The sequence below is a fragment of the Pempheris klunzingeri genome, chromosome 13 (assembly GCF_042242105.1).
Source record: "Pempheris klunzingeri isolate RE-2024b chromosome 13, fPemKlu1.hap1, whole genome shotgun sequence".
NCBI classification, from domain to species: domain Eukaryota; kingdom Metazoa; phylum Chordata; class Actinopteri; order Acropomatiformes; family Pempheridae; genus Pempheris; species Pempheris klunzingeri.
The window spans coordinates 14373891-14386200 of NC_092024.1; the positions used below are offsets into that span (position 1 = coordinate 14373891).

The 12310-nt window shown below is 42.1% G+C and overlaps 1 protein-coding gene across 1 annotated transcript in view; it reads left to right on the forward strand.

Moving 5' to 3' along the window:
- The first annotated feature begins 4791 nt into the window (after positions 1-4791).
- Positions 4792-12310, forward strand: part of rps6ka1 (ribosomal protein S6 kinase a, polypeptide 1) — a 43242-nt gene continuing 35723 nt past the window's right edge. The window contains exons 1-2 of the mRNA XM_070842262.1: positions 4792-4906; positions 10981-11025. Coding sequence (XP_070698363.1) covers positions 4844-4906; positions 10981-11025 — 108 coding nt within the window. The 5' untranslated portion in view covers positions 4792-4843. The remainder of the gene's footprint in view (positions 4907-10980; positions 11026-12310) is intronic.

The following is a 12310-nucleotide window of genomic DNA, read 5'->3' on the forward strand; positions in this document are numbered from 1 at the left end:
TCTTTGAACCAAGAGACAGAGGAGGGAGGGTGGTTGGACATGGGAAAATGGCACAACGTTCCCTTGCCTGTGCTATCAACATTTTCAAATATTTAGAGAAAATCTGCTGCACACAAAAAGTTCATGTGAGGAAAATCTACATGGTTCGACATGATAGAATGTTTGATGCTAGATAATTATTTTATCATGAGTCATGGATGAATGTATTTCAAAACAGAGCCAACATTTTTGCTAAAAAAAAACAAACTGCAGACCACTCAGCTCAGATTGGAATAGGCTTTTGGCCAATATGAATTGTCACTGAATGACCAACCTTTTGTTGAGTCAAGATGCTCTCCTCTGAAAGTGAGAGGAAAATAACTGAGTTTGAATGTAAGACATCAGTGCACTAGTCTGACAAATCAAAGCCGATGTTAGGTAATGGAAAACCAATGGATTGCAAAATTCGTGCCCATTCTTGCCTGAAGTCTCCAGCACTAATCTACGCTCTTGTCCAATATATGCAGAGGGTTATTCCAGTGATAGCATCACGTGGTGTGGCTTAAGTTTATGCTGCTATTTTCCTTTCTTGTTTTCCAGGCTTAACAACAACCACAAAAACAATCTGTTCATGTGCTTATTGATTCTGAATGTTCCAGCACTTTATAATGGCTCAACCCATCTCTCAGTGACATTCAGTGGCACAGGGATATGTTACTGTAGCTTGTTTGTGCTCTACTTGGTCTCAGAGGTGATTTTTCTATGAAGACCTGCCTTTTTGCCCAGCCCAAATACCACAGATACAAACTCAAGCCTCAACATGCCTGACAACACACCCATTACTACAGTCATACGATCATGGAGTCAGCAGACTATGTTGTTCATTAGGAGGTGTTACCTTAAGATTGTTGGAAATGGAGCAAGATTGCATTCAACAACCAACAATAGAAAATTGTGTAGAACCATAGCCTCTCTCCCTTTGCTCTTATTTCTAATACCAGATCTAAGATCAATATTCCCCTCCCAGTCCATCTGCAACCACACTGTCCCGTCAGCCATTTCTTTGACAAATGATAATTCCACTACTGTTTAAAATACAATAACGCCATTTGTTCATCATCTCTGTATGGCACAGAGCCACAGCTAATTCTGAGTCCTGACAATGCCAACTTCTCCTGCTGTAGTCAGTCAGCAGAGATTGGATAATTACCCTTGTTCCACTATTGAGCAGCTAATTAATTTGTACTATGCTGCAGCGCCACTGATGGCCTTGATCCTTGCTCTGCAGATGTGCACACTGAGCTCAGTTAAGAAGGAGTTATTATCAAAGGTCTGAAAGTACTCCTGCTGAAATCTGACGCATCCAGAGTCTTAAAATTAGTGCTGAAATGAAGTGTGCTTATTGTAGTATGTTGTAAGTGAAAAATCCATGTCCATTAGTCTTTGTGTGTTTTATTTATCCACGCTGTAGATGGTATATATATGGTGTGTTGCTTTAACATGGAGATCTTCTTGCCTTTAAGAGGAGTCAATTCCGACATACTCACACATACTGACGCACATTGCACCTTATGTAAATTAGTTAGTGCAGTACATAAGGAAATCCTACTATTATGAATTACATTTAAAGAGCAGAAAGTCCACTAAAAGTTGACTAAAATGTCAAGCAGAAATACAGACGAAGCAAGCAATAAATCCACAGAACAGAAATAAAGAAACATAGCGGCACAGTGAGACACACAGATGAGAGAGTGAGACAAGAAAACAGAAGTACTAAATGATCAGATGAATGTCAACATGCTGTTTTGAAATCGGCTGGCACTTTTCAATTGGAGTATGCGTGTATTTGCATTTCAACAGCACTGTTTACTGCCATGTGTATTTAGAGAAGAGTGACTGCATGTCCTATGATTCATTGTTTCTCCTGTGTACTCAACATCACTCACCCTCTCCTCCACCTCTGTGGTTCCAACTCAAACCGAAAATGAGGTTAAACAAAGGAGTCATCTTTGCATCACTTTATCTAATTTTCAGTCTTACGTTTGGGGACCAAAGCTGCTGTCTATTTTGTCACAGCTCGGCTGCTCGACAGCTTCCCTCCTGCCAGTACATCAACAAATCAGGGTGGAGTCTTGCTCCATTGCAGATGCATGGCAAGTGGACTGAGTCATATTACCCATAATGCTTCTTTTCAAGCCAAGAGGTGGGGGCAGGGAATCCCTGGAGTCTCTGTCAGTGGACGGGAGACACCTCTGAGTCATCGCTGTCACCTGTGATGTCACTGGAGCATCATGAAAAGAAGAGATCCCCTGCAGTCAGAATGAGAGAAGATGAGGGTTACTAGTTTCCATTGGTCCCTTATTCCCTATTCCCAGGCTTCTTAAAATGACTTTTCGCCCCTGAATCATCCTCTTTTTAATCGATCCTATAAATTGTCTTTATTACACCCTTCACTTTCAACACAGGGTCAAACCAGACATCAGAAATTCATCATATAATACAGGAGGAGCTATAAACTGTGATAAATGCTCAGCATCAGAGCAGCAGTTGTCCTGTACATAATGGACAAGGGGGAAAATGAAGAAAAAGTGGATGAGAGATGAAAAAATTAAGAATGGTCTGTTGCTCGACTGCGCTAAATTACAAACAGCAATATAGCATTATTAAGTGCCATGAGCATTCCCATAGCAACTGCTTGTCCATCATGGAAATAAATCGATTGGTTAATGTGAGCTTTGGGATGGCAGTGACTTTTAACAGTACGTACAATGTGAGAGTGATGGATAACCCCCCCCCTTGCTGTGGGATCTTACCTTCTTTCCACTCCATGGTGGTATGAATTTGTCAGAAAATAATTAGCTGTACACTGACCTTAAGAGTACTGAAGGGAAAAGGAAAATTGTTTGTATTTTTCTCTCCATTGACTTCATTCTCCCTCCCTGGTGTGTGGAAATATGAAAGAAAACATCCATTAATATATATCTCTTGCATCCATATGTACAAGTAGCATCACTTCTAAATTATGGATGATGTGAGCCACATGCACTGGAAAATCATCTACAGGGATGTAAACTAATGTATGAATGGGCTGGAACTGTATTAAACTTTCAGACATGAAAGAATGTGACAAGACAGACAAGGTGTTAACAGCTTGGATACAAAGTCCAAAAGTCACAGGTGTGGCAAGAACACGATACGTGCAAACTACAATGTTTCCTTCTCAGGTTCAGATCTGAGAGTTCAAACTCTCACAAAGCTCAGGCGGGCAGACTAATCTTTATCAGCGCAGCAGCAGCAGTATTTTGCATGTAAAGTAGTTGGACAACAAAACCATCAAAAGACAGGCTCCACATTATACCAATTAATTTTCCATTTGTGTTTCTACGAAATGCCATGCCTTCTTCATCTTAATTTCAATCAAAGATTTATCTGATCCATCCACAGCGAGGCGGTTTGATGCTCTCTAGTTGCCAATAGTAACCAAAGCTAGCCAAGAGCAAAATCCACTCGGCAGTGAATGAAGCAGAGAAGTGTTGAGGGCGGAGGGGGGTATTATATCACTGAAGATTACAAGGACCTTCACAAGAGCTGTTATCAATGAAAAGAGAGCTGCATCAGTGTAATGTCCGGACAGAATCAAACAGCACTGATCACGACCCAAAATTCTCATCTCTATTCTGCTCTCTGCTGTTGTTTAAATTGTATTTATTGTGTAATCTATGTTATATAATTTCCTCAACAATGTGTATTGTTTTTAGACCTGGAAGGAGCAGTGAAGTGGGTCTAAAGGCAACGTGCACTGAATATATTTTCATGAAATTAAAGACATATTGTAGTTTTTAGAGAATCAGTGCCGCTCCGGACAGGAAAAGTCAGTCGCACGCATCTTTTGTGATCAGTCATCAGAGAGAATCAGAGTTTACAGCAGACATTATGCACCCACATATTCCTCCAGTGCTCTCTGGGTGCACTTTACTAATGGACTGACAGGTTTTCCTCAGAACAGATGATCCATACTCCTCTGATGCACCTGCTGCACTTGAATCATCAAAGAAAGCAGGCGGATCACTAACAGCAGGCTCCTGTCTGCATTACGTATTTGCAGTTCATGTCTGCGCCGGATGGTGGCGCGATCGGACCTGGGCGGCACAAGTAGAAAAGGGGGCTGGATAAAACCCTGCCGGAGTCTACCAATAACAGCTCGAGTTGGAGCCTGCTCGTACTACGGAGCCACACTGAGGTCTCTGCGCGCATCGCTCACTGTTGGGAACCAGGCGAGGACGGAGCGAAGTCTTCCCCTTTCTGCCCGGGAGAAACTAACCACGAGCACGCAGGGAGGAAGACAAGAAGATCTGATAGGGCGTCGATTGCAAAGGCAGCTCGGACTCTGGTTAATTCCCTGAACCGGCATTAGACTCCTACACAGCGGCTGTGTCACAGCCCGATTAGAGGAGCTCCAATCACACTGCTGGCCACTGCTCTCCTCTCATCTCCCGCTTGTCAAAACCCAGATCCCGAGTAGCCCAACGCGGGATCTGGAAGGAAAAGATTTTTTTTTTTTTTTTGCTGGATTATCACTTCCATCAAACACACACACACACACACACACACACACACAAGTGGCCAGTCGACGCCGAAGTCAAATCAAGGGATTACAGTTGTTAGTAAGCTCTTGCAGCGTCTGCATGCGCGTCTTCTTCTCTGAGCGCAGAGCAAAGTGCTGAAAAATCTCTACCTGGACTTTGGACCTGAACAAGGAGCTTTCTCACTGAACTGCACTTGACAGGAGCGCCACCGATTAAAAAAAGGGGGAGAGCAAATTTCTCACTGGAGCAGCTGAGGGGAAACTGAAAATCCTGCGAAAATGCCTCTTGCACAGATCGCGGAGCCATGGCCCACAATGGAACTAGTGCAGCTCGAAACAGAGGTAATGAGAGGTGAAATGTGCAGACACGATTTTGAATACACTGGTTGACCTTTTTTTTTAATTATTATTGTTATTTATCTAAACTGATTGGGTTCAGGTAAAATTAAGATGGTGAATAAGGCATCAGCCCTCAATCCAAGGTGTTCAGCACTTGAGAAAGTCAAAATGATTTAAGAGTTAAGTTCTCACTTCATTTGTCTATTCTTAACTACACATACAGTCTGAGGGGTTATAGACTCAATAAACGATTCATAATGTATGTCCTGTGTTTTAAATGAAGCAGGCTATGCATATATAATCAAGGTAACTCAAAATGTTATGAATAGGAAGTCCATTTCCAAGAGGTCATGTCAGTGTGACACTTGTTTTCTACACAGACGCTCAGTTCTTTGGAAAAAAAATCATGTCATTTCTTATTTTAGGCTGTGATTGACATTCTTAACCAATAGGACGGTGTTTCATTATTACCCATTCACTTGAGAGCTTTTAATTGGCTGGAAAGGCAGCTTTCATTTCACTTTCTAGTCTTCTCACTGAAACTCTTGAGCAACTCCGTTTCAAAGTGCAGAACCAGAGAGAAGATCAGTCTGTGATCTGAAGGGATCATCATTATCATCATCATCATCATCACCGTCTGTCACTGCTCTCACCTGTGAAGCACTTTTTCTTCTCTGTGTGGAGTCTATATTCACACACAGGAGTCACATGCACACGCACACATATGCTCAACTATTTCATGCTAACACTTTTAAACATGCTGGCACCCACACTTGTGCCACCAGTCTCATGGTGTATGAGTGTGTGTGTGTGTGTGTGTGTCTCTGAGTTTTACTTACTTGGTGAGCATGTATAAAGATTCAGTTTTACAATTTTCCCCCAGTAAACCTCAGACGCTACAGAATTTAGAATAAGAAAGAGAGAGAAGTGTGTGGCCCTAATGTTCTCCAGACCCTTTTTATTCTGATGCAGCATCATTATTCATGAACACTAAATTGCCTATTGAACAGAGTGGTTGCATATAATTATGATGAGCAGACCCTGGGCTGCATGGAACCAACCTGTGCCACATTAGGCTAGCTGTAAGAAGTGCCTCTTTTGAACTAGTCTGCCAGCAGGTGGATCAGGCCTGTGTGTGTGTGTGTGTGTGTGTGTGTGTGTGTGTGTGTGCAGCCATGTTTCATGTGTCTGATCTCACTGTTCGATAGCTCTGTGCGCAGTATTACGTGGTGTCCTCAGTGGGCCATACAAGAGATCAGTCGCATTATGAACAAGGCACATGTCATATATGTAACCCAAACAAAAAAAGCTAAATAAATGTAGCAAGAAATTAATGTTCTCAGAAACTGAATTTTCTCATTAAATGTGAGGTCTAATTCATGAAAGTTAATGAGTCTTGTCTCATTACTACCACAATTAAGGAAGCAGACATTATTGATTGTGCAGGTACAGTTAATTGTAGAGCAGGCAAATGTTATCATTGGAGGTCATAATGAATGAAAATCCTACACATAATGCAGAGAGAATTATCTAAAGGGTAATTTAGAAACAGCGTCATCATGACTTAGTTTGTCCCACTGACTCCACTATTTACAGTATTCTGCAGCATGTGAGTTGGCTGAGTAGCAAATCACGGCTGAACAGATGGTGGTGCAGAGCCTGTGAAGAGTGCTAAGTTTAAAACGTTATAATAATAGTACCCTGCATTTGGAGTACGCGTTGGTCACAACTCTTTGATAACTAAATTTGTGACATTTTTGTTCCCACATGTCCGCATCGGCAGTTCAAATCCAGGATCTGTAATTGATTTGATCACACCAGTCACGCCGGGATCTGTGCCATTTATCTCTGTCAACAACCTACCAGCCAGCTGCACACTTTGACTCCTGATACATGTGAGGGAGAGAAAGAGAGAGAGGGAGAGAGAGAGAGAGAGAAATCAGGGCTCAGATTGATTTGAGCAGAAAGCATGAGTGGGACTGGAGGCCATACCAGTGAACATGTTGGGAGAGTCAGAGGGGCCGCACAGCAATGGGCGCCTGCCTTCATGGACAGATGGGACAGACTGAGACACACTTTTGGCTGATTTGGAAAGTAAAAGAAACACCAAAAAAAAACCCAGCTCGTATCAGAAAAACACCATTCTCATCAGCACAGAGTGACGTGCTATGTTATGGCAGCTGATGTGAAGTCTGTTTCCCCATCACTCATTGTGCGAGCGCTTGTGTTCGAAAGCAGAGAAGGTGTCATGAATGGAAATCAGATTAACTGTCTTTTTGTGGCAAAGCAAGCAAGAAAGAAACGTTTGTTTGATTGAGCCTTTTTATTCATCACCAAGCCGTCTCTGTTATGAATTAATTTCCCCTCAGTGAATCATCTTTGATGAAGGCACTTCAGTAAATCATGCCTGTCCCGTCCCAATTGAGTCACTACCACCTGTATTAGCCACTGTCATTACTAGATTAGTGAAGGTCCTCCAAAAACTCTGAATCATGCTTTTGTCAGTGTTTAGTTGCTGGATTCACATTCCTTTAGACTCTCAATAAAGAATCCCTCCATTGCTCTCACTATAACTTAAAGAAGGGCTACTGAAATAAGTTATTAAATGAGTGATATTTAAAACTCAAAAACTACTTTTTTGTACAAAAACCACAAACTTTTCTGTATTAGTGGTTGCTGCGTAACCAAGACCTTAACTTTTAGTGCAAAGAATCAGATGGAGACACTAATGGAAGTAATTATCAGTTAGTTTGCTGTCTTTTTCCCACTGTATTGATAGTTGGAAATGCTGATTAACTTGTCTGCTCTCACGGCATCTTTGGTTTGGTTCTTTGCCATGAAACACTGAGCTGATTTAGTTTTGTGATTCCTACCTTTGTGCCCAAGTCATTTAAGTCCATTGTCACTTTTTGTATCCTCCTCATATTAAAGAATAAGAATGTGATTCTGTTGAATAGAGGAGATAAGACAGAGCAAAGGAAAAGCGTATTTATATAGCTGAACTGCACAAGCCAGGACTTAAAGAGCAGGATTGTACAAGCCTAGATGGTGGAGAGACAAAGAGACTGGAGCTTTTTCAGTTGTTATGTAACCGGCCATGTCAGGGAGAAAGTAGGATTAATAGATGGAATGTGTACCATGTTTGCTGGCCAGGCGTGGTCAGCAGTGTGCACTCAGCTGCTTGTGCGAGTGTGTGCATTCTCAAGTTCAGTTCACACTCAGTTCACTTGTGTGTGCATCCGTGTTGGCTTGGCTGCTGTTAATCGGGGTGTGACCTGTGGAGCACCTGAGCAGAGCTGTGGGAGTGGAGCACGGCTGGGTGGGCATGTGATAACACAACCTTGTGCTTGTTAGGTGCCACTGAGAGAGCGAGTCCTCACTCCTTTTGACTTTTAGAGTCAAAAGTTAATCTGTCAATGAGGCCTAGACTGTACATAGTCCAGATGTTGCTGTATCTGTAGGCAGAGGTGCAGACTTGGTGCTCTCTTCTCTCTTCACTTTCAGCAGCCTTTTAGCACACACTGAATAAAGACCCTTAGAAATAGCTTTTGTCCATTTTCTGGCTTTGACCAAAAGAGGACATTTGTAATGTAATCTCCTGTCAGCACTCACAGGCAAGTGAGATAACGTGAAATTTAGTCAGATAAGATTACAGGTACAGACAAAACAATAGTTATTGCATTTCTTAGTTGCCTAGTTACAGAGCAGTGCTGCTCTAATCATGCAGTTAAAACACAGATTAATCTATCAAACGCACACAGCATCAGCGCTCTGAGATTATTTACTCTCTGTTATCATATAGGAGTCCTGTGAGGAAAAAATAGAATGATAATTAGAAAAGTTTTCCTGGCTCTGGCCCGTCTAATAGGTTGGCCTGTACTCTGTAAACCTGATCACAGCATGCTTGTGGCCTGTAATTTTTTTTTCAAGTGAATTTTTGTGCATCTTGTAGCATTTTTCAATATGTGTATTTGCACATGTCACACACATCCTTACAGTGTTTTCAAGATCAAGTTTGTTTATTCGTGTATTTAACTTTGAGATGTGCGTGTATGTGCGCTCTCATTGAGGAAGCCCAGGGGAGGGAAAACACTATTAACTGGGCCACTTGGATCAGCTATGCAAAGCTAATGAGGTTGAAATGTGTTGAGCAGCAACGTCGGGAAGGCATTCCTGCCCACACACACACAGGAATTCCACCACTGGTCTTCATCATACCAGGTTAAGCGTAGCCAACCGCAAGCACCTCACTGATGCAAAATGACATGAAATGAAGGAAAGAGTCAGAACTTGGGGTAAGGTGTGAAGATTTCACTTAAATTTGTCCGCAAAGCCCATCTCGGTTGCAAACACTGTAATTCCTCTCGGTTTTGCTTAAATTATCACTCCTAAAACACATCTGTGCTTGACTTAGAGCTGCACTTGGCGGCTTAATTGTTTCCATTCTCCCATGTCACCACACATTATAGCTCTTACAGCTTTTTTTAACTGGCACAGTTTGGCTAAATTAAATTGCCTCCCATGAGATCATGATTAAAGTCCGACCAGATGAACTGTTGGCCTGTAAAAATGCCGAGCTCATACAATTTATAGCTTTTGGTTGTTGCTAGAGTGAAACTCAAAGCAGAAAATAGGGAGGTACACCCAGTTGCCAAACACATCCAATCTCAGGAGAGAGTGCATTGTGAGGTATTAGGACGACAGTAAATTGGATCCGCAGTCTTTTTGTTCTGAAGTTCAAGATCTTTTTTTCCTTAAGTGTAAAAGAGCCTAGTGAAGTCGCTCTCCTGTCACTGCCTGTGCTTCCTTTATGTCTTGAACTCCATACCCTTTGTGTTGAGGGCTTGATTGTTAAAGCCACAGTTAGTCATTGTGTTGACTGCCTGTCTTAGTCTGTGCAGTCTAAAGGAAGAGGGCATGGAGGAAGTGAACAACCTCGAGGTTGGCCCTCTGTTATGGAAAAACAAAGTAAAAGGCGGAAAAAGGAGGCAGTTGTTATTCAGTGTGTCCTCACACTTGGCCAGAATACTTGACTCTGGCCCCAGGGGTTTTTCTTTGATCATTGACAGGGGGCATTTTATCATCATAGGTTAATTTTCACAGTTTAGGAGCATAAATCTGTACATCATTAAAAGGCAGCTCCGTCCATTATATGTGTTAAGGTCAATGCACTAGTCACAGCAAGCAGTCAGCCCGTGAGAACAATTACATAAATTCTGTCGTGGCTCTGAAGGAGCTTTGTCAAATTTTTAACACAGCTTGAACTTGAACACACATTTTTATCAGAAAGTCTGTATTACAAACCAGATGAGTGAGGTTTGAAAGATATGGGCATTTTAAAGGGGGGTTGTCTTTTGAAAGTTGCTTCGTCGTGAGAAATGGAGGACCCCCTTGTTTTTGTAGCTCCTCTATGGTCCAAAATGTGAAGCTCTGTGATCCTCACACGATCAAGTCCTCTCTAAATGTATGAATGCAGTCAGCCAGTCAGACATCCCATTTTACTAATGTTGCATTTTTGCTCCAGTGTCTCTTTGGCAAGTGTTCATGATTTGATTTGGCATCATAATAGCCCATGCTTTTAAAGAATTACATCACAGGTATCTCACAGAACTTGCTCTATCCTCTACTTATCATTCTCCTTGTTCTGTATGTATGTATGCACACCACATACAGTACACGTACAAGGAGATACCGAGATCCTATTGCATGTTCAAAGTTAGCCACCCACTTCTGTTGTGTGAACAATTGATTTTCCAAATAGCCTATGGTGAGCCATTGTTTTGCAAATAACAATGATTACCCTTTTCAGCAAGACTTACCTACTGGGGGACGGATGAAGGATGTGCATTTGTGTGTCAGCCTAAGATTATTAGGTTTGCCAGCCAAGAAGCACAGTGGTGGATACAGTGGACTGTTGCCACCCACACAGTCTTGCAAATAGTCAGTCTCTCTCTCTCTCTCTCTCTCTCTCTCTCTCTCTCTCTCTCTCTCTCTCTCTCTCTCGTCTTCGCACACACACACTTATGATATATGCACTGTCACACACTAACTGTTTCTCACATCTGCTTTCTTGACAGAATGGGCAGAGCACTGCTGAGGAAGGAGTCACACCTGCTGTCAAGGTACATGGCATCACACACACACACACACACACACACACACACACACACACACACACACACACACACACGAATCCAAAGATACAGACACACACATGACTCAGCGTTCATAGAGCTTAACATCCAATAAATTAGAGGACTGTAGAGGTCACAACTCCTGCATAAGATTATTTGGCATTTGTTTGTGCTTTTCAATGACAAAAGGCAAAATTCCATCAAAGGACAAATTCTTGTGTGAATGTTCATTTTGAGCCATTTCCATCTCTACTTAATGAGGAGAAGAGAGCTGCCACGCTCTCATGTGTGTGCACAAAACAAAAGTGTTGATTTATTCATTTAGCAATTGCATAGACAGCCCTTAGAGGGCATAGCTGTGCCCAATTGTGCGGCAGTTTGATATGCTGAACACTGTCTGATTGAGGCTTATCGAGCGACAGTCCAGCTACAGTGTACAGTGGTGGCCTCCTGGTCAATATAATAGGGCTGCAGTATTACACATGCTGCATGTCCTCATGTGTCCTGTTAACACACCCTACAAAGAGAAATACACACAAGCTTGTTCATACAAAAACACACGGACATCTTTGAGTCAGCCCTTTCCTGCCACCTGACTGGCCTCTGCGCTTTATTGTCCAGCTCTGAAACATGATCCTGTTTCCTCCCATAGTCTATTAGTCTCCAGCCATGTAACAGAGGACAAGGAAGTGTTCCTTCTTCCTCTGCCTCTTTTTATTTTTTTTCTGTCCTCGCTCTGAAGAGGGATACAGTCTGAAGAGCATGTCATCTTTTCTTTCAGTTCAAATAATGTGCTGTGGCTGAGGGAGGGCTGAGTGCTCAGGATGAGAAAGGCAGGTTTCAGTCAAAGGAGTCAGCACATGGGGGCTGCACCGGTTAAAGCCATTAACGTTTGATGGCAAGGGAAAAAGACACACAAGCTTCTTAACTTGTACAGTAGATATGAAAATGCACTTAAGATTAGGAAAATGGGCAGTGTGGTTATGGTCATTATCACAACATTGATATGGATATTTCCCAATGTTAGTACATACATGATATGGCAAATGTATGCAAAATCACGTATAAAATAATCAAAAAAACAAAAGCCTCAATAACCTAGTTTTTATTCCAGCTCGATCATTAACTTGGACAACTTTTTCCCCCAATTTTAATACTTGCTGATGCAGAGTACCAGTTCAACACCAGTGCTCAGTTTTCCAAAAAACATCCCCTCACGTCTTGAATTCCGAGACCTTTTTCATGCAACATGAAGCCAGAGATTGCTGCGTCA